The 24423-nt window shown below is 33.6% G+C and overlaps 1 protein-coding gene and 1 non-coding gene across 3 annotated transcripts in view; one reads left to right on the forward strand and one right to left on the reverse strand.

Moving 5' to 3' along the window:
- Positions 1-750: 750 nt before the first annotated feature.
- The window catches only part of LOC108908454, a 29899-nt gene continuing 6226 nt past the window's right edge, over positions 751-24423 (reverse strand). For both annotated transcript variants that reach the window (XM_018712493.2, XM_018712494.2), the window contains exon 2: positions 751-2007. In XM_018712493.2, coding sequence (XP_018568009.1) covers positions 1558-2007 — 450 coding nt within the window. In that variant the 3' untranslated portion in view covers positions 751-1557. The remainder of the gene's footprint in view (positions 2008-24423) is intronic.
- LOC111691538 lies at positions 16574-16719 on the forward strand. The gene has a single exon (XR_002762972.1). It is a non-coding gene; the product is annotated as a U4 spliceosomal RNA (small nuclear RNA).

The raw sequence follows: 24423 nt of genomic DNA on the forward strand, positions 1-24423 counted from the left end.
TTTAATACACTTAAATGCAGAGAAAAATGTAAATACATACATATACCATCCTAAACAAGTAGGTATTTTAATTAAAAATATGGTATTAAGTTTTCTGTCAGTGTGATTAATAAATAGAGATAAAAACATGATTAATTTTTCACCTGCAAACTGAATTTAAAAAGATTGTCCCAGAATCACATATTCAAATCTACATTGATTTGTTTGTTTAAATGGACTACATTTTTACATATTTGAACGTAATATACAGTGTGATTCAGTCGTCATTAATTTTAACCACGTATTCGGAAGGCCTAATAGAGACAAAAAAATAGAAAAAAAAATGCCTCGACCTTATCAAAAATAAGCAAATTACCCCTTAACTTCTATTAATTCGGCGATCTACTTCGCAACACATTTTATGACAGGGAACGCGCCAGCGAAATACAAAACGATCGAACGTTGAGGAGAAACAGCTGATTTCCCTAATCATGTTGAATTTTGCAATTGGTTTTGAAATCAAAGTGTGGCGGATTGCAACTTTATAAACAAAGGGCTATGGACGAATGATTGTTTTTTTAACCGTACTGGCATTTTAAATAGGTGATACCATACTGGTTTTTGAAAAGCAATAAGTCACTAATTATAAGTACTGCAAACTGAATAATTAATTCAAGATAATACTAATAACTCATATTCAATTATAAAACAGTGAAAACGATAACAATATTAAAAATACTAAATTGTAATATTCGAAAACAATTATTATCGTTACCCATTTGTTTTTATTAGCAAATAAATAATAAGTACTTGTTAATATTTAAAATGTAAAAAATTATCTTATTCATTGATGCGTCTAGGTAAAAAGATCTGTTTTTTCCTTATCGTTCACTACGGATTAAAAGCGCAGTTAAAGCTAGGTTAGTGACCGAATAATATAGTAGGTCAAAATTCACTCTCGATAAATTTTTGCGGTCAGGAGCGGACCGAAAAGAGGTTTAAATAATGATTTTATTTTTTTTTTTTTTTTCAGGATAAAAATGTATTTTAATATATTCTACGCATTTTTCCCAGTCTTCCTTTAAAATTAATGACATTATGACTGAATCACCCTGTATATCATCCAACTCTACATCATCTAACAGAAAAACAGGTATATTATCACAATAGTAACAGCAGAACCAATAATGATCAAATATAAGAAAAAATAAATTAACAATTAATTACTTTTCTTTTCTCGATAATTTATTAATACTATTTTTGCAACTAACACTCATCAGTTTTATTTAATTTTATTATAAAATACGAAACCAGTTCCTGATTACATTCTAAAATGTATTCTTACAAAAATACCTTTGTAGTATAAAAACTTTATAAAAACACAATTTTACTGGTAAATCCCTGTCTTAAATTTGGCTAAAGGTAGGTTTACACCTTTTCTTTCAGCGAGCAACCTAGCAACGGTTGTAAAATATTATAAAATATAGTAAAAAAGCTTATAAAGAAACTATTTTTCTCTGTCTAACCTAGAAGTAATATTTTTGGTGTTTTGGCTACATTTAAACTTAAAACGCTTCATCAAACCTCTACCGACGTACCCTCTACTAGGATGGGATATTTCAAGCTGCCCCTCTTCGGTCTCCACCGGCTCTCCAGATTAAGAGCATCCATTCCCGAGTCACTAGATGCTAGACTGATGCCGCTGGTACCAGCGGCGCTATCCGGGAAAATATCAGTGAAAAACGGATTATGCAAAACGGAGAAACGCTCGGAATTCAAATCTATGTTGGCTTCGATGGTGGACTTTTCTATTTCACTTGTGCAGCCCCCAATGTCTTTCATGGAGGATTCTGTGGAATGGGAAGATGTCGAGGCTAAGGATGAAGTGCTTTTGGAAGAGTCCAGCATTCCGGATTTTCTCTGTTTCCTGTTCTTCTTTGTCCTGCGGCCTCTGCTGCCGCCTTGAGTTTCTTCGTCGCTGCTACCTTCTGTTCTGAGATCTTCACTTGAGATCCACATGTCGTCTCCCTGAAATTTATAAAATTTTTTAGAGATACTTGTTGAAGATTCAAAAGCAAGGTGTGCACAATCAGATTATAGTAATATTACAGTTGTACAAAGGACCCCGCACAAACCTCATGAGAAAAGGCTTCCGGTTAAATTGCTTCGCCATATATAAGATGCATGTCTGCTTACTCTTCGAACGTAAATTGGTCCATTTCAACAACTTAGAAGCAAAGTTTCGTCACAAACAAAACAAATGTGAAATAGTCAATTAAGTCCGATCATTTATTACGCGACAGCTCTGTTCATTTGTTTCAGTATTCCTCACAGCGTGACACAGATGGCATTGTATGGCTAGATTAGATGCGTGAGCTTTTATCACACAGTTATGGATAAAATCAATTTTTACCAATATCGTGTGTAGGACATGCAGTTGGTAAAAATGTATCAGAAGAGATAAACGTGTTTATTTTATTTAAAATCATTTGTTGCGTTATCCTTAATAAAAATTACTTAAATATCAGTCTTTTGTTATCAAATGAGATACATTACGTTTTTGAACAAAAATTGCTAGAACAGCTCATTTCCAACTAGTGGTTTATATGCAAAGATTTTGTACCACAATGTCCTCTGTATCCCCCTCAAGTTTGGCAACACCTTTTTAAAACACCCTATATATGTCATATTGTAACAAAAAAAACTTATACAGATTATACAGTTCCAAAAATAAAAGTTATGAAAACAACTAATAAATAATTTTCATGTACATTTGTACCTACACATTCATTTGTATTATATTTTTTACATTCAGGTATAAATTTTTTAAAAGCCTGAGGCAGGAACAAATGCAAAATATACAAGTGACATTAAAATAAAAGCGTAGCAAAAACCTAAATAACTTTATTGCTTATTTGCATCAAATTAGTCATACCGTGATTAGATATAAAAAGCGACACTAAAAAAAATCTGTTAAAGCAATATTTACAAAGCAATAAAGAGCATGCTAGGATATAAAAGATGTTTATTTTTCGGGTACATTTAGAGAATTGTCACCTGGTTTGGAAGGCTGAATATAATGACAAGCAGTTACTGTACGAGTATATTTACATACTTAAAAATGCACGAGGAAAATGTTTATGTCTCTATCATTAAATGGAAACTTTTGCAGAAAATAGATGCAGGGGCAGTATTTAAAATTCTTTAACCGAATAACCCAAAAAGGGTATCCAAGTTCTGTAAAGAGTGTTGAGTGTTTCACTTATATAACTTCAATTCCTGGATATACATAGTATTATTCTTCATAATATAGTTGGAGCTGCGAACTAAATAAATTTTTTAATTAAAGAAATTTTGAAAAATACACGTAAAAGACAATAAAAAACAAGTTTCAAACGAAACGGCATTCATATCAATATGGGTTGAGTTTCCCATATTCCTCGTCAAGGAAGAAGAGATAAAAGATGTTTCGAGCTCGATTTTCGAGACAAATTGAATAGCAAATAACAGCATCTCGATATCTTCATCTATTTTTAAGTGATACAGGGCAACATTTATTTCTGTCTGTGTTCTTGTATTTATTTTTTAATTTTTGTAAAACTTTTATTTCAGTTTTTTTATGTCGAATATTTCTTTGTTAGCAATTTCTAAGTAGATGTTTACTTCATATAGGGAGTTTCTTAAGTAACATAAAGTATTTCAGATGACGGCTCATCACTAACTACGGGGAAAAAATAAAGTGTTATATAGAGCAGGTAAAACGAGTGCTAGTACTTCATATAAACTTTTTACCTAGGTGCCATTGTTGAGGAGTTATTGTCACTCAAAGTAAGAAGTTGAAAAATGAATATTGCCCATAATTTCTAAAGGTTACTTTGATTAACTTGAAATTTGGGGGATCAAAGCAACTCATTCAAATGTATCTTTGTACATTTAAAATTGAATAAAATATTTTTTATTGTACAAGGACGGTCGAAATTAAGTTCTAAAATTTACGCAACTTTGACACAGCTGTCAAATTTGATATTTTGCCCTCGCAGGCAGATAGCCCTGTTACTTTTCTACAAAAAAGGTATACTTCATGACTTATGAAAAAATTAACGGTTGTCAAGATAATTAAATTTTTGTATTTTGTGTATAGCCACAACCGGGGACACAACGCAACAGAAAAAAGTTAAGAATGAAACATATGGATTAAATGAGGTTCCTTCAGTAAATGCTCGATATGTCCTCCATCTAGTTCAATGCACTTGTAATATTATGGTTAGAAGTGTCTACCACAAGGGGATTGTATTGGTATGAATAACTTGAGAACGGCGAATCTTAGGGAAAAAATTCAAGTTACCTCTTTACGTATTTTGTGGATTAGAATATAAATCAGTTACAATGACTTGTAAAAAATGCAGTGGCGTAGGTTTTTTTGTAAAAAAATGGGTGACCCCTGTCCAGTTGTACACCACTGGTTGAACCTTTAAAGCTCATATTTTAGGGAATATAAGGCCTACTATCATACATTATATGTACCAAATTTTGTTGAGATCGGTTAATAGATTCCGGAGATATAAACAAAAAATCCTTTTTTTTTAACAACTTCAACACCCTGTACCTCTAAAACGGGGCTGTTTCAGACCAATGTTTATAAGGTAAATACATATTATTTTAATGACATCTATCTGCCTTCGAAGTTTCCTGCATAAAATTCGGACTACCCTGTATAACCCTTCATTTTTTCCCCGTAGTTACCGGACACCCTGTATATTCCATTCCGATTTAATTAGTGTCAATGGCTTGAGAAAAGAAATTTAAAACTTTTTCATTTCTGGGCTAATATTCTATTCACTAATGAGGGATTGTATTAGAAATTTCCATAATAATAATGCTATATGCCATATGTATGCCATATTTCCGGCATGACATGTGGACACCAGAGAACCTTTTGATTAGCCCTTCGTTCAAATCTCCTGAATAATGATTTTTACCATCATTTCATTATTAATATTTTAAATGAACTCCTGGAAAATTTGCCTTTGACAACAAGAGATTCCTTATAATTTATGCAAGATCCCGCATGTTGCTCTAACTATTCGGAAATACCTCAATGCATTTCTACATCGATGTATAGGAAACGCGAGTCCACAACCAAGATCACTCCGGTCGTCAGACTTAAATCTTCGGAATATCTGTTTTTGGGACCATCTGAAGCAGCTATTACACACTCTCCAATGAAAAAACTGTGTCCTCAGCGGTTTAATCCAGGATAATAGTCATATAAACACTACTATCTACTTTTGAAGACCGGTTATAACGACTTTGTATAAAGGACTAATCAAAGTTATCCCAATACGTGTTATTAAATGGACCATCAAAGCTTTTGAATCGGGCGAGGATAACATTTTTCCAGCACTGTTGCAGAACAGAATGGCCTCAATAAAACTTTCTTCATTTAGAAAGACTCAGTCTAGCATTTAATAACATCCCATCTAGCTGGACTATTGTTACGTTGGTATGTCTGGTATGCATGCCTAAAATAGTTCAGTTCTAAACCATAAATCATTCAGGCCAGTAAGTTTGACAGTATTTCTGTTAAAAAATATAGAAAAGGTTCTGGATTGGTATAGTGAAGGAGGGGGGAGGGCAAGACGGGAAGAGGGTGACTTTAGTGAAGGGGGGGGGCAAGACGGGAAGAGGGTGACTTTGTGGAGTAAATTTTCAGTGTGCTGAACGAATAAATCGACAGAATTGGCCCTCAATAACCTGGTGAAGAAGATCACCCAATCCACCAGAAAGAAGGAAATTGCAGTAGCAGCATTCCTCGACATTAAAGAAGTGTTCAACAATGCGCTGCCGGACTTCAATTGTTGAGAGAAGAATTGAGTCCACCATATGTGGATTAGGGCAATGCTAGAAAACAGAACTGTAACGACAAATTTGCAGAAGGAAAGAGCTGACCCTGAGTTCACGGTCGTAAAGGGAATTTAATCTACACCTCAGGTAGTATTAGATGGAGTGCTAGGCTGGTGTGAGGGAACAGATGTCTGTAAACTGCCACAAAGCAGTTGTATCCTCCATAAGAAAAAGAAAATTCGAACTCCCAAGTGAAGGCCTATGATGACATATGGCCCGATAGTTTGATGATATATGTCTTCAAATGTCATGCAAGCATAATTCTCTTGATTTATAGAGGTAGATTGGGGAGAAAAATCAGGTGGTCATTATAAAGGGTGATTCACAAGTTATCCAAAAAAAATTCGAAATAGATGCGTCATGAAAAATGGAGTACGAGAAAAAAAATTATTGAAGTTGTAGTATTGTCGACCCTTACATCGCTGAGCTCCTGCAGTCTCTAGTGTCATTCGCGTTGTACGCTGTGCGCAATCCGCTATCTCTCCTTATGACGCCAGGCGATTCCGAATACTGAAATTCGATTGTAGTATTAACGTTTTTGCGATAGTGTTTTCAAGTGTCAAAAATTGCTTACGTGTATAGCAACTCGGAGTTGATGGATATCGTTTTAATTTATGGCATGTCAACTTTTCTGTTAGTTCTTAGAAGCTGGGCAGGACAGGCCCAAATGTGTTTACACATGTGTGGACAAAATTTTGAACAATTGTTGTTCAGGTTGTAATCAGGTCTGTCAAATTATTTTGTTAATTAAAACCACAAATTAATTTCATTAATTAATAATAATAGCGGCAAAAGCAGCTGAATTTATTGATATAAAGTAGGTGTTATAAAATTTTATTTATTACTTTTCTTGGGAAAGAAATTCTTTCGATTTTTTGACCATCCATTTTTTATTACACTTTGCCGTCGTGCCGATGGCCGACTGCATGTTTGCGCAGTTTTACAGTGGACCAGTTTCCAGTGCCGTGCAGATGTGTATTTTAAATCATTTTCGAACTGACCTTTTTGATTTTTTTTTTACTAAATTTGTGTTTGTAAGAGTCTCCTGTACATGCAAAATTTTTTTTGGATGAGGTCTGAATCACCCTGTATAGATTAAGGCAAACGGTTATTACTATATTGAATACTGGTAAGATGAGACACAACAGATTGATGAAGAACATAGAAAGCCACAACATTCTGTCAATAATCTCCGATCATGCCTACACAAATTAATTATAACCTATCGGGAACAGAAAAGCTGCTGGTAAGCCTTGGTACTATCTTTCAGGCAAAAATACATGCCATTGAGTTATGTGTAAGGAAACAACATATAAGTATGCCACTTATGAGAGTTGAGCTTGATCGAAAAAGATGAATGCCAATTATATATAGAAGATATAATATAATAAAATAAGATATACAGAACATTTCCTTTCCCGCAGAGGAAAGAACCAGATTCTTTATATTCGGTGAGATGCATCTTTTGTCGAAGGATCTGGGCAAAACCTCACCAAGCAAGATTATTGGCTATATTAGGAAGCTAAATCTGTTGGGTGAAATATAACTTTAGGAGTGAGCCGTAATAGACCACAATGAAGGTTCATTTTTGGTCCACTCAATAGAAGCCTAACCTAAAACAATAATTTGGATCATATAGAAGAGCTACGAAATCGAATAATGCAGTCTTGTAGCATCATTCATAACACATAATATAACAAAACATATAATCATAACACTCGCGGTGATCCAATCAATCAATTACGTGACTTGTATCATGGCCAATGAGCTTTTAACATTTAATTTAGTGTTACCATTATGGTAATTGTTCAATAATTTTATTTTTAATAAAATCATATTTTCTCCGGAACTAAGTTCTAAATGGAAAAACTACTAAAAAACTCCTTATGTAAGGCAACAGACGAGGATAACAAAAAAAAAGAACTCATAAAATTAAAGATATGGCTTTACACTAAAACATTACCACTAATAGGCGGATATTCATTCAAAGTTTGAGAAAATGAAAACATTCCATTATTACGATTTCCAAAAAAAATAAACTTCAATGCCCTGTATTTTTGGAAGGATAAGTGTATGTATTATTGGACACATTTAAATATGATTCTTTTTCATAAAATAAATTATTGAAGAATCACTACCTATCTGAAATATTTTAGACTGCTTAGAAAACACCCTGTACATGTGTTGTATCTTCAAATCTCCAAGTTTCCGGTCAGATGATATTACACGTAATTCAACTATTTAATAGGTAATAAAAATTAAATCCTACGCCATACACGAAAAATGTTCAAATATGTTCACGCTGTACGTTACTCATAGCCAGTTGAACTTTAATCATAAAAGTATATCAAGAATGCTCAGGAATTTTGTTATCATATAACCGCAAAAAACTGCAATAAACAGCATAATTTTTACATTATTTGTAGTCTGTTTAAATTATAACATTGCGCAAAAAATAAAAATTAGTTATAAAAAATTTTTAGAAAGGGAAATTATGTAGTATTTTTCAGTGCAGTTACAACAATAATATTGAGATAAGATACGCGTAACTGAATTAATGGATACGATTATTCCAATAATACTATTTACTATTATTTCCTTAATTAACTATGGAAAAAAAACGAATATAAATATAAAAAGGAGCAGTGAAATTTATAAGGCCGCCAGAGTTTTCAAAATTTTTAGTAAATTTAATTAATGATAAACCAACGAACTATAATTTGGTGCTAAAAATCGCGTCTGTTTTGAAACACCAATTAGTTACACAAATGTTCTGAAAAATCAACACTGAAAATGTAACATACCTATGTGAAAAGCCATTTTTGCTTTCTTTTAATCTTTTTCAGGCATAGACATTAGACCTAAACCTTATTTTACACATTTTAAATACAGGGCGTCCCTGAAATAAGTACCAAAATTTGTTGTTTCCGTTGTCAAATATTTTTTAACTAGGTTTAAATTTTAAATTTTTTGTCGGAATTTTGTTGATTGATGAGTGAAGACGGGGAATTGTTTCGGTTACTATTTAAAAAACTAGTTAAGTAAAAAATGGTCATTGGTTTATTCACCAAAAAGAAATCAATGTATTATTTCAGAAAGCTCACACTTATTTTGCTAAATTAACTTACAGCGTGGAATATTTTCTCTCAGTTTTAGTCTTTCCGAAGTTAGTTGAATATGCACGTCTGGTAATAAAATTTAATGAGTTTCATAAGCGTCCCTAAAAAAAGTTTCTGCTAATGGTAAAAAATTATAATAGTTTGTATATAATGTGAAGAAAATTTATATTATATGTTCATTTGGCTAACAACATATTTTAATTATTTAAGTCCTCAAACAATTTTGGAGGTAAATTTCGTTTTGTTCCGTTTCAAAAAGTCTCCAAAATGCCATGTTGTGATAATATTAGTAAACAAAATATCCTTCTTATTTCTCCCTTTCGCAATTGTAATATGAATGATTGATAGAAAGTGCCTATAATAAATTAAAATTACCTGAATTACACCAAATTCCGCATTGCTGCACTGCACTGCTGGGCAATTTATCAACCACTTGTCATCTGCTGTGATGTATTGCCCAGTAGCCCAATGCAACTGTGATCGTTTTCCTTTGCACACGCTCTCTTTCTTCAACTGATCGTATACATTTCTATCGCCTCGCCATAAGTTTTTCAAATATTTCAATGCCGAGTTGCTGCGACAGCGACCGAATCTGGTACATACTATCAATTTGTTGATTCTTCAATTTATATCGGACAGACTATACTATGATTATTGCGATTATTACGACGGCATTCTCTATTCGTTCTCATAGTTCCTCAACCGTATTAGCTAGAGTGGAGTACACTATCTGTTTCAAGCAACTCTACAGGGTGATTCAGTCATAATGTCCATTAATTTTAACCACGTATTCGGAAGGCTTAATAAAGACAGAAATCGACCCATAACTCCCGCTACGAGGGCGGACCTGGCCGATGCCCGGATGCTCGGAAAATTTTGTAACGTAATGTCACGAACAGTTGTCGGCTAAAGCTTTAGAAGCAGCTGATTTCCCCAATCGTCTTGAATTTTGCAATTGGTTCCTAAGTGCAGCAGAACTTTATTAACAAAGTGCTCTGGACGGATGAATGCTGTTTTATTTGTGCTGGCATTTTATGGCAATAATAAGTGCCTACCTAGGTTACACCAAAGTTTAGATTTACACTAAAGTTTACATTTATTATGTAAACTTTGGTTATACGCAACTGCATATTGAATAATAAATTGAAATACTAAAACTGTGTATTATTTAACATAATAAATTATAAAACGTGATAACGTTAATAATATTAAAAATGATAAATTGTAATAACCGTACAGGGGAAAACAATCATCCGTATTCATTACATTGTTTGCAGCCGTGTGACTCTCTTTGCCACGGCACTCTATCTGGTTCCTGGACTATTTGTACACGTGCAAATTAAAAAGTGGGTCATTGACCTACACGGTCCGTAAAAAAGGATAATGGTTGACCTAGATACAGGTTAACCTAGGTCGGAATCACGTACCGAGTTGTTTTTATCTTCTATTACAATCAGTATTTAAATACTACATACATTTCACCCTCTCTTTATAATTTATCTAGTAAGTGTTGGTTTTTTATGTTATTATTTTTGTAATGAAATTGAAGTGGTTGTGAAATGAAATTTAAATGACTTGAACTCTTGGAGTTTTGCAACTTCAATATTAAATTTTATTTAAAGTGAAACAGAGCTAATTTCTTTGCAGCCATAATAGTCACATTTGGTGGAAAAAATAAGAAGTGGATCTTATTGACAGTTGACAGTATGTGACAGTTTTTTCCAAAGCCATCTCGTGCGACCGAAAATAATAAAAATGAAGTCTTTTCAGAAATGTTGCCATATCTTAAAAACTAACAATTTTAGGTATAGAACATGCTTCATAAAAGTTGAAGTGGAGTGATATGCGAATAAAATAGAACAATAAAATACAGGGTGTTGAAAAATTTTAGAAAATCAAGTTTGAACTTTCTAAAAATTATCGTCTTATAGAAAAATGCCTTGTATAAAATATCGATATTAGCTAACATAGGAGCCTTTGTATAACATTTGCCTATAACTCTGTCAACTATTTTTGCTCCAAGTGTTAGTAGTTGAAAGTTAATACAACTTCTTCGCGGTCATGTTTTTTCCAAAATTCTAAGAATTTTCTACATAACTTGGCAACACCGCACTGAAATGTTAAACTGTTTATTTTGCCATATATAGAATGTTCTCAGAAATCCAACTGTTTAAAAATGTACAGGGTGTTCCATTTAAAAAATGTAATATTTGGCGTGTCCCGTTTTTACTCATCGCCCTGTATGTTGCAAATTAATTTTGTAGTTAAGGTTTCTTGATCATGTGTAACTTTTATATAAACATTTTTTCTGTATTACAGGTACTTTCTCACACTAATGGCCCACCCTGAATAACCAGCTGACTCTCTACCTGACATTCATTTATAATTTGAAATACCTTGTATGTATAATAGTTTGTTTTAATATTTTTTTCACTATTACAAATTGTGTATTTTACGTTATTGTCTATAATATCACTGAACAGTAGTCAATGTCCCAATCAGGATAATGGAGTAAGTGACATCTATTTTCTTTGTTATTCTTAGATATAGGTTTGGAAAAACAAAAATGTAGACAATTTTATAAATTTATTTGTACCTACATTACGTTTCTAAGACTTTGCTCTTATATCGAGTATCTCAAAATTCACACAAGATTTGTATTTTGCGCCACTTGTGCGGTAATGTATTATCAACGGAAAAAAGACAGCGTAACAGCTGCAAAATTCGATATATGGCCGATATTTTACGCATTATATCAATCTCCCGAACTCATAAATCCTAAACCCAATAACCCTAAGCCCATAAACCCATATAGTCCATTTAAATGTTACATTTTTTGGGCTTAGCGTGCAAAAGGCAGAGCATGCAATTTTATTTTTTAGATGTCAAAAGGGGGTTAGTGTAAAGTTAAATCCATGTTTGTGGCGTCGCAACCCTTGTGCATCGGCCGCCATTTTGTAAAAAGGGCTGCGAATGGTTTTTATACTACTATGCCTAATCATTCATATTCATGTATACTTACTAGTACTGGAGAATAGTATAAGTTTCGCATCGCTGTAAAACCCTAATAAATAAATAAAATTTGAAAAAAGTTTGTAATTTATTCCTTGAAAACCCCTCTATCAAAAAGTCTATGAAATCCCTCTATCAAATCTGATGTAATTTTTTTGTAAAATGGCCAGAAAAAAAGTTATAACGACCAAAAGAAAATTCGTTCCCAAATTTTTTTCTTTAATAACTTTGTTATTTTTGGTTCTACGACTAAAAGCTACGGAACCAAATTTGTAGAGAATTTAATTTGCAACAAAAAATGTTGTTGCAAATTTTCTGTGCGACGAATAGTTTGCCCGATATAGTAAGTAGTAGTATAAAAACCATTCGCAGCCCTTTTTACAAGATGGCGGCCGATGCACAAGGGTTGCGACCCCACAAACATGGATTTAACTTTACACTAACCCCTTCTTGACATCCAAAAATTAAAATTGCGTGCTCTGACTTTTGCAACCCCAAATGTAACTTTTCAATGGACTAATAAGGTTCGTGGTGCTGTGTTGTGAGTATATTCAAAAATCGAGAAATAAGTGAAACTACTAAATTTCAACATGCGATTTCTCAAAGACGAAAAATGATATCGGGATAAATCCAAGTGCGTTTTAAAGAGTAAGTATTTTTTTCAAATTTTATCTCCTTACTAAGATTATTATTTCTTCTATGATCTTCTCTCACAGCAACCTTTGAAATATAATTTATCTAAACTCTTATCTTCCACAATTTCTTTTATTTCTTCTTGTATGTGATTTTACTATAGCGGACTGTATTAAAGTTAAATGTTGTAAATATCTGTGGCTACTCACCAGTACAGCAAAATGGTGCCCCCTCACTTCTGTCGCACTAGTAAAGATAGAAGGAAGGAAAAGACAGGTAATAACACTACTACGACGAACTGGTGATGCGGCAATTCTATGAATAAAATATTTCCACGAAAAAGGAAATGAACATTAACTATTACTATAAACTATTACTGTATAAACTATAGAATTTTTACAACACTTTTTAAAATTGTCAACAAAACCATCCCAATGAACGCGGTTCTATATCAGAGTTCTTTTTTGTCACACAAACAAAAAAAGAAAATAAAAAAGGAACAGTTTGGTTTCACATATTGTACATAGCACGCCATCTGTGACAGAGGATAGGAATGCGATTAAAGAAAACTTTCAAATTAATTAATGTGGCCTAAACACTTCTAATTTAACTTTCTTTCCGTCTCTGACTTTTTAATCCTTCAAATTACTCCACAAACTTTTTTTCTTTTTTCGTTTCCCGGATACCGCACACGGGTAAAAAGATTTTTCCACTTCACTTAATTTTGTACCTTATTTACTTATAATTATATAAAAAAATTGTAAAATCTTTTTATTTTCATAATTCACTATCTATTTCCAATTTTAAAAGTTTCTCTATATCCCTACTACTCTTTTTAATGTACCTTCACATGCTAAATTTCTATTTTATACTAGTATAATTTCCATTCATTTCAATATATTTCAACTTTATCCCACGATCTGAGACTGAAGAAGTTTAAGAAATAGTATTTAACATTTGCAAATTTTAATAATCATACATGTTTTATTGCAAAGTTCATAGCAAATAATTTCAAATTAAGTATTTATATACATATCTATAAAAATATGTTTTTCTCAGAAATAAATGTTAATGTAAATAAAAACTGATAGAAAGCTGCAGACTATCAGTACTGTGGTTGCTGTCAGTTCGTGGCTTACAGATTTTGTTAATTTATTTATATTCCAGTACTACGAAGATTGTAGTAAAAAAAATAATCAGATGTAATTCATTATTAAATAAATGTAAAACATTTGTGGGATCATTTTGAAATTTAAATTGGTATTTACTTTAGTATAAATCGCCCATATAAGGCCTATGTCTCAGTAACACGACGTTTAATTAACTCAATGTAGGCATTATAAAAACTCTTATCTTTACACTTTTTAACTCGAAATACATCATAGAAAATAAAGAGTGATACTTACGGCGGACCACCCTGTGGGTTCCTACTTTTCTACGGATATTTCGTAAAATTACGTGATTTACTGACGGTATATTAATAGAACCAACATAAAATCTTTAAATGGCTAATGACTAAGCAAAAAATTATATCTAGAAAGGTTCCAGAAGAGACTCCACTTGCCAGTATCAATAACTTTCATTTTTAACATCAGAGGAGGCCGCTGGCGACCGAGTATAGTATTTAGCATTGGCGGCATAATTATGTCAATGTAAAATAGCTTACTAGATTAAGATATAATTGCTAGTAACACACGGCCGCCGTATGTTTGCTTCGAGATAATTGTTAATAACCGGAATATTTATTAGCAATCCCGACAGAGTAAACCTCTAAGCACCATCGTAAATTCGATGCAAATACGACAAAGAAGCCTTGCACGGCCGTGAAAAGTTACGGATTTACCATATTGGGAATATTTAAATGCACTATTTCGTGACATCAGGGAATCTGAATTATCATTTATTTGGTTAGGAATATTATTCCGTAAAAAATTTATTTCTTATATGGATATGGAAAATTTCCAAAAACAAAACAAATCATATACATAATAGTATTGTATAATAATAACATATAGTGCAATTCCATTAAAATTTACTCCCATGTGATACTTATGGGGTGTTCCTAAATATCATGTACATAAGGGAGGGGGTAATTCTTTGGCTTCTTTCATGACTAAAAATTAATATAAACATAGGTCCACAAACGCTTCGTTACCGATCTATTGGGTGTTGAAATTTCAAGATTATTTTAGTTTTTTCTCTGTAGCTCCTACATTTTTTGATATATTTAGCTCAAATTTGAAATATAGGTTACCTTGTAGGACTTACATCATAAGCATGCCAAATGGTCGTGGTATTCTACAGGGTGATATTTTTTCGGGGGTCATGCCCCCTTTTCTTCCTCTGAACTTTCGTGCGGTGCGCCGCTCGTAGATTCTAAAATCGAAATTGAATTTTATGTTTTGTTGAGAAACTTTTTTATCTCTTATGATTTTTTCGTATCTGCGACCGTTGTCGAGAAAAGAAATAAATCGCGATTTTGTGTAATTCGTTAGATGAAATTGAAATTCTTAAAATAGTTCAGTAGACTTGATTTAATTGCATAATCTCTTGGTTCTATTAATTTTGACCAAAGAGAGACCAAAGAGACCAAAAAGTTTCTCAACAAAGCATAAAATTCAATTTTGATTTTAGACTACCAGCGGCGTATCGCATAAAAGGCCAGGGGCAGAAAAGGGAGAATGACTCCCGTAAAAATATCATTCTGTAGAATATCACGACCATTTGGCATGGCCAATGATGTAAGCCCTACAGGGTTGTAATAGTAGTAAAGGGGCTACCTCAGACTGGCAATTAGGCCACGAGTGGGCCCTTTTTGACTACCCCGCCGTCCCATCACCTAACCACTCTCTGCCTCTGACCCTCCTCGAACCTACCCGACGCCCTAACGAACGCCAGGATTTTGGTCCATGGAAGGTCTCTCACCTCAACCCCTTGCAGCTCTTTAGCACCAAAGACTTTATGTCTTATTATCCCAAAGGCTGCACAGTGTCCCAGAAGGTGGACAGGGGTGTCGTCCCCTTCGCCACATTTCGGGCATAGAGGGTCCTCCTCAATTCCTATTAAGCTTAAATGCCTCCTAAGTCTGCAGTGGCCTGTCAGAACCCCCACCATTTGGTTTAGGGCTCTTCGACTGAGGCTCAGCAGCCATCTCGTCTTGGATTTGCTAGGTCCATATATAAAACTATGGGCCTGCCTACATCCTCTATTTCTCTTCCAATTCTGACCTAAAGTTTGATAGGCCCATTTATTGACGGCCCCATTAATGCTGCCTCGTGTGATACCTAAGATTGGTTCAGGTCCCTGTCCAGGTCCCCTGGACCCATGATGAGCTAATTGATCCGCCCTCTCGTTACTAGGGATGCCCTTATGGCCTGGGACCCAGACCGGCTCTACTTCTCTTCGTCTGGCCAATGACTCTAGAGCGTCTCCACATTCCTGGACAAGGGCAGACCTAGTCCTCGGGGAGCTAACCGCTCTGAGCGCGGCCTGACTGTCGGAGCAGATAAAAATCTTCTCCTCTGCACAATTCCTTACCTCCTCCTTGCTTGCTACCATCAAAATAGCAAAAACCTCGGCCTGGAAGACTGTAGCATACAAACCCAGTGAAAAGCTTTCCTGGATGCCGCTGCCTTCCAGATAAATTCCTGCTCCTGAAGACTCGTCTTCTACCCGAGATCCATCAGTATAGCACACTAGGGATCCCGGGGAGAACATATCATCATCCGGCTTCCACTGCTCTCTCGAGGGGAAAGAGGTGACATACTTCCTTCCAAACCTAAGCCGGTCCTCTGCTTCCGTAACCCTCATGGCGGATATTGGGATGTCCCTCTCCGCCCTGAGGGCCACGGCAGCATGGCCCTCTGTGCGTCCTTTCGCTCTCCAACCGCCGGCGTCCCTTATCCTAAGGTATGCCGCCATCGCCTCCCTTTGCGCAGTGGCAATATCGTAACCAATGGGGTTTATTCGAGGTGCGATTATTGCTAGTTGAAAACTTTAGCCCTACAGGGTTACCTATATTTTAAATTTGAGCTAAATATCTCAAAAAGTTAGGAGCTATAGAGAAAAAACTAAAAAATCCTAAAATTTCAACACCCTGTAGATCATTAACGAAGCGTTTGCGGACCTATGTTAATTTTTAGTCATGAAATAAGCTAAAGAATTACTCCCTCTCTTATGTACATGATATTTAGGAACACCCTATATATTCATAATATTGGCAACAAATCATGCTTTCATATGGGAAATACAGTATACCACCTAATTCTGTTAGGTCAATACAAGATTTCCAAATAGGTCAGTGTTAAGATTTACTGTGACCTCAACCCTCGCCTGATTTGATTTAAATACATTAGGCATTTTGTTGAAAGAGTATTTACATTAAAGGTGACGTACTTATATACAGGGTGGTCATAAATTATCTTCCAATATTTTCAAAGCGTGTTGTAGGTAGGTACATTAGAAAATAACGTATATAATCTTTTTTCCGAAACTTGATAATAAGAGGATATACCCCTTTAAAAGTCATTCGATATATCTTACTTATTTGTGCAATATTAATCAAATCCAACGTCTTGAGTTAGGGATGATTTTAAGGGATGTCTATCACTATTTGTTCCTACTTTTAATTTTTACTACATTTTACTCCTACTACTTTCGTACTCTAAACCACCACAGATGTCTTTTTTTCGTTAGCAACAGTTTACCGCACGAATGACCCCAAATTCAAACTTTTAAGGATTATTCACTAATACTGTTGTAGGAAATTACTCTGCGGTCTATTTACCTCGTCCAGCATTCAGTTACACCCGCGATATTCAATAAACAGCTAAGATCATTCATCAGCAGATTTACCAGACACAGACCGGTTTCGAACTTATTAGTTCTCATCAGTATGTGCCGCGATGACCGACTAACAACTTAACTATTTGGATATTAATCTACCGACGTATTTTAAGTGTAGGTGAGACATAACATACAAAGTAACGAGCGTTCAAATAAAAACGTGGTCGAAGTTGGCTCTGACACATTGGACGTAGGGTGTAGCTTATAGCGACCAACTTAACCTCATTTCTCAACAAGCTGTATAGCAGCTGTCAGTTTTAATAACGTTAATGACTATATAACTTTATTTTAAAGAATAATCGTGATAACAATAACAAACAATTAAAGGAGCTGCGGAAAGTGTCCCCCTCCTTGTTATAACAATAAATTAAAGGAGCTGCGGAAAGTGTCCCCCTCGTTGTTCCAAACACTTTTCACACCTGTTCCTCAAAGAATTAAAGACATTTTCTAAGAAGCTCGGGGTATTGTTAATTTCACGAATCTTGTCTATAAGTCGAGCCTACAGATGGTTTAAATCAGGAATATGCAATTCAAAAGTGGTGTTTTTAAGGTAAGGCCACAAAAAGAAATCACACGGCGTAATATCACATGACCTCGGTGGAAATTCATGTTCAGCATTGAGACTTATTAGTCGCCCTCAACATATTCATCGTCTCGCCTGCCGTATGTGCCCTTGCGCCATCTTGTTGAAAGTAATAGTTTGTAATTTCGTTTTCTTCCAGCTGGTTAACAAAAGGAGCGATAATTTCTTCTCTATACCTTTGCGCAGTAAGAGTTCCATTAAAAAATATAGGCCATAAATCCTCCTTCGATTGAGAGCACACCAAACTCCAATTTTTTGAGCGTGTAGAGGGCCCTCGACAAAAAAGTTATCTGTTTTTTCAGAAGACCACATTCTCATATTCTGTGAGTTTACGTAACCACTTAAACGAAACCAGGCTTCATCAGAAAAAAAGTTGATATTATGAAGTTCACCGTAGTTGTTTAAAAACCATTCACAAAATACAGCCCGTCGCGGAAAATCAACTTCATGAAGTTCTTGCTGACAAGTTAAACGATAGGAGAACAAACGCAAATCTTTTTTTAACACTGTGTGGCAGGTACCGACTGATACTCCCACCATTTGTGATAAAACACGTACAGAAGTTCTTGGCGCATTTTCCATTATTTGTTGGACATTTTCTATTAATTCTTCAGTCCGCTTTTTAGGTCGGCCGCTTCCTTCTTTTCTTGTTACACTGCCCGTTTCACGAAAAACATTAACACAACGCTGAACTGCACTTTGAAAAATTTTGTACTCAACAACGCCGGGAAATTGATTTTGAAATTCTATGAAACATTCCTCAATAGAATACTTCCATATTCCATCAATCTTGCGTCCATTTCTAAAGTAGGACTCTATGATAAACACTTTTTGTTCTTGAGAAAACACCATTTTAAACGCTTTTTAAAACGAAAATATTCAAATTGATAGCGGCGATATTGCGCTTTGACAGATGACGTTTAAGTTCATTTGCTATACGTTACGCCCTACGTCCAAATTTTCAGAACCAACTTGACCACATTTTTATTTGAACGCTCGTTATATGTCGTCCCACCTACGGCATACCTATGAACTAATAAATTCGAAAGCGTGATACTGCTGTTGAATAATCTTAGATGTTTACTATTGCGGATGTGGGCCAATACTAGGTACGTAGGTCTATTTTGCCTAACGTCAAACAAGTTACGTTTTCACAGTACCTACAGATTAGTAGGTCACTCTCTGCCAGTTGTAGTAATACAAAGCATTGCTTTTTGGATTCTCACCCAAACTTTTAAGATGTTAAGATCTAACATACTCCTTTAAAGAAATTTATCCGAAATAAAAATATATAGCGAGATAATTTATTACTATTCTGTATACAACATACATACAGAGTGTAACTAAAATACCTCGACAAACTTTAATAACGAATTCTATGACTCAAATCAACAAAAAAAGTTATTTTGAACATGTGTGTCCGAACACTGCTTAAATTACAGTGTGTTTAAAATTAATGTGAAATTTTTGACAAGAATTACCTAGACACTGTCTAACATTTTATCATTTATCTCGAAAACTATACATTCTAGTAATAGCAGAAAAAATATATTTTAGGACAGCCTCTATTCCCTACCACAATAGTGAGTAGCATTTAAAATATCTTTGACGAAAAAAAATTCCAACCCTTGAATTACATCTCCCTATAGGGTGTTTGTAAATAAGTGCGAAATATTTTAGGGGGTGGTTGCCGAAGTTATTTTGTGAAAAATAGTTCATATAAACGTTAGCATCTACAGGAGGATAAACTGTTCATCCTATCTACAATTCGAAGGTCGAAATATGCTTCGTTTCCGAGATACAGTGTTTAAATTTTAATGTTTAATTTATTTTTATTAATTATTTCAGAGTTTTAAAGATATTGATTCGAAATTTGAAAAACGTTTTGGAGGGACAAATGTGCATTTTTTTGGGGTGATCCGAATACTTCTACTTGTACCAGTGGTGTCCGTGCGAGAATTCCACAACCTTTTTTTAATAAAACAAATTTTGAATGAAATTGAACTCTTCAATTTTTTTCGTAGAATGCATCGTTTTTTGAGAAATAAAATAAAACATATTTTATTGCGAGTTGTGTACTTTTAATTTCTATTGATACATTATCCAGTAGGTTGCTGTCAATATTTCTAAATAAAATATAACCATCAAATTTCGAGTCGATATCTATAAAACTCTTTAAAATAATTAATAAAAATAAATAAAAAATTAAAATTTAAACACTCTGTCTCGGAAACGAAGCATATTTACACCAACGTTTACATGAACTTTTTTTCACAAAATAACTTCGGCAACCGCCCTCTAAAATATTTCGCACTTGTTTACAAACACCTTGTATATGTAACAAATACATAAGTATGTGGGCAAATCAAAAATTAAAGTTGCACACAAATTTGAACGAAATCACTTTAACCTTTTTTCGTATTTTTTTTTTTTTGCTTTTTGATATATTTTATGACGGCTTGTTTCTGCTATTATTTTTTTTTAATATAATTTAATTTAATTTTAATTTCAAAAAAGACCCGACACATGAGCTTTTGTATGAACTTTTTCTTATTGATTTGTGACAAGAGTCCGCCATTAAAGCTTGACTAAATATTTTATTTACACCCTGTACAGATACCATCAGGTCACGCCTTCAAAAATTTACATTAAAAAACACAAAACACTGATCACGTAACACCATTACATCACTTGAAATTTTGTGAATGGAATTAAGAGGATTCTGGGAATTACGTTACCGTTTAGTTTTTCGTTCAAGTTTTATAATCATCACCGCACTGCGGTCACCAATAATCACGTATATTACAGACATAAATGCAAATATAGTGCAGATATATTTATAAAATATTGAAATTTATGTACCTAAATGTTTCCAAGTAATAAAAATGAAATAATAATAATAATATACAAAATTATANCAATAATATAATATAATAATAATTATATAAGTATTATTATATTAGGGCCAATTTAATTCAAGCGTACGCTTATAGGTGGCGCCCTCTACAAGCAGCGTCAAAAGCAATGACATATTTAAATTTAGCATCCTAAAAAAAAACCGTACCCCAAGTTTTATGCCAACATTTCAAATCTGTTTGGAAATTATTCCTAAAAAAATCGAAAAAAATAAAAAACTTTAACACCCTGTATATCGAAAACTAGGCATTTGTGGACCAACGTTTATGGGAAAAAAGTTTATTTTGACCTCAAAAATACGCCCCTAAACTCTAGTTCTAATTCTAATTCTAGTTCTTTTTGTAAATAAAATTTTTTATTAGGATGGCTCAAATTGCCCCATAATGAGACTGCATAATATAAACGTGAATGAAAGAAGGCAAAGTAAACAGAAATTAGAGTATTACGGCTAACTATAGGTTTTAACTGCCGAATTAAAAATATAATGCTTGGAAGCAACTTCATGAGGTATTCAACATGACTTGTCCAGTTTAAACCATCATCCAAAACTACACCCAACAGCTTTAAACAGTCATTATTATTGCTCAATTTGAGGAAATAAAAAGTTTCTGATTGTGAGTTTTATTGGCATTCACTTTGAGTTTATTACTACTTACTGCTCTGGAACTATTTTTAACCGTAAAAAATCCTTGTGTGATACAATTAAAGGGCTAGTAAATTAATTAAAATATTGTGCAAACTGTTAAAATACGACAAAATAATATAATATGCGTATATTGTCGTAAACGAAAAGATAAAATTTCAAATACAGTGTGGACCAGCCAAATGGAAAAAATTCAGAATCTCAATTATTGTGCTATCTACTTATATAGAAAATTCCGAGACACGTCAATTTTAGATTCTGAAATGATATCCTGCAACGAAAAAATTTCGTTCCTAAATTCAACCCCTTCCAAGTGGCAGTTCCAACCCCTAAATTTTTAAATGGGAAATAGGGACTTGTGATTCCTCATTCTCTATTCAAAAATACTATGGCTTTCATATTTAATGCAAAAATTAACAGAAAAAAAATAAATTCATCTATTTGACAAAATTCACTATAACAAACTAAAAAAAACTATATTTCAACGTAGGAGATGTTCAAAATGAGTTCCTTGGACGCCCTGGCAGCATCCTATTCGTAAATAAAAATGTCTTCAAACCAACTAACCGCAACCGTTATTATTTTACTCACATCAGCTGTATCACGTGGCTTAGTTTGGTATACTGTACTTTTCACATATTCCCATAGAAGGAAATCGAAGAGTGTAAGATTAGGAGAACGTGCTGGCCATTTAAGCGATTCTAGCCTCCCTATCCACCGATTTAGAAATGTTAAGTCAAAGTATTGCCGGATATTGATTCGGTAATGTGGTGATATTCCATCCTACTGGAACCATATCACATCGGCTAGAATGTGTGGGTTTGCTTGAGGAGGATATAAGACTCGTGAGCAAACAAAACATTTTTTGGTTGGATAACAACGTTATCTAACCTTTAGATACATCATTTGTTCCCAAAAATACGTTCTTCTACCAAAATTGTCCTCTTTAAACTTCCGAGTGGGGATCAGTTTATAAGGATGCCCTTTTATTTTATTTTAATAATCGAGGAATGGGAAACATTCAATGCTGTAGCTGTTTGTCGACTTGAACTGTGGATTATCTTCAAACTCAAGCATTACATCTAGTTTACTACCGTTACTTAATCCATTGGAAGTTTATTTTTTATCTACCGTGCATGTCCATTTTCGCGAAACTGCTTTTCAATTTTTCTAATTGTATCTTGGGATACAGGTGGCAAATCAGGAAATTTTTCTTGAAATCGGCAAGCAACGGCCTGTGATCGCATTCTATCTCCGTAACCAACCATCTGTATTTATGTTAATTTGTTTTTCTTTTAAATTTGTTGTTTGTTTTTCTGTTAAATAAATCATATTTAGAAATTGCAGTTAAACAATACGCAAAACACAGAACTATTTATTGCTGTCAATTAAACAGCAAGTAGCTACGGCATTTTCAGTAAAATCAGCAATGATGACGAATTTTGACAAATTTATGTTTTTCTTTAGTTGATAATTTAAAAAAAGACACAGAAATTGTTTTTGCTAGCCTGCAACAATAAAAGCTTTTGTTTTTGTTTGTTTTGTAACGAATGCGTACCTATCTCGGAATTTTTTATAAATATGCACAATAATTAAGATATTAAATTTATTCCATTTGGCTATTACACACTGTATATTGGTTTATAACTCCAAAAGGAAATATTTAATTGTTACATGAAATGGCAATGGCTAATGAACATACATATAACAAACCCATTAATAAACTGTATAATATAAGAAAATTTAAACTAAAATTTCTTATGGGTCCAAAAAGAATCATATTAATGTAGACAGCTTGATGTTTCCATTCAATTTGAATACCAATGTCATTTTCTGTATTATAATATATAAAAGCGTCCAAATTTTAGCTTCTAATGGTATATAACAGGAGTTTTACTAGATTATTCACTTGAAAAATATTTAATGAAAGCGAATAAAAATAATAATTAAACGTTGATTTATGTGTTTCCATAAAATCACTAGATACGTCAACTTGTAAACCGCAAACCGAAATGTACATAATTAATATTTAACTGCAAAATAACAACCTAATCATAAAAACACCATAAATAATAAACCTACAACCTACCCATTATACCATCCATCAATAGTAATATCAGTGTCTATATAAAAAACGGACAGTCATGTCGGTCAATAGTGCAACTAGAAATAAGTTCCGAATTCAAATAAAGATGACTGTAGTTCTGTGCAAACAAGTAGTATATAACCAGTCATAAAAATGTCTAAAATAGTAAAAAAAAATGGGCCATAGCCCCTGCTGGTTGCGCTACTGGTGTTGGTCTTAATCAATTTGTGCTGCTCACATTTCTCGGTATATTTAACACTATTTGAAGGTTCCATCAAATCATCACAGAGTTAATATCTTAACTTCCTTTCCTGTTTCACTGAATCACATTGTTACATAATGTTCTAGATTGCACCCAATGAATGAATCTTCGTCTTTGTCTTGTCTTGCAATTACTTCCAATTAAAAAATATTTATAGAAAATCCTAGAGAAATGTCCTTGGAAAAAATGTGATTCAGTCATTATAATTCTTTTATTATGCATCATTTGTAACTGGTTGTTTATTCAGGAACAGATTGATGAAGTAACTTTATGAAATATATATAAAAAATATACATACAGGGTGATTCAGAACTTATCAAAAAAAAAAAAATTCTGAATGTACAGGGGACCCTTACAAATACAATTTTGTAAATAAAAAATCAAAAAGGTCAGTTCGAAATTGATTTAAAAATACACTTCTGCACGGCACTGGAAACTGGT

This window comes from Anoplophora glabripennis, unplaced genomic scaffold (assembly GCF_000390285.2).
Source record: "Anoplophora glabripennis isolate ALB-LARVAE unplaced genomic scaffold, Agla_2.0 scaffold343, whole genome shotgun sequence".
NCBI classification, from domain to species: Eukaryota; Metazoa; Arthropoda; class Insecta; order Coleoptera; family Cerambycidae; genus Anoplophora; species Anoplophora glabripennis.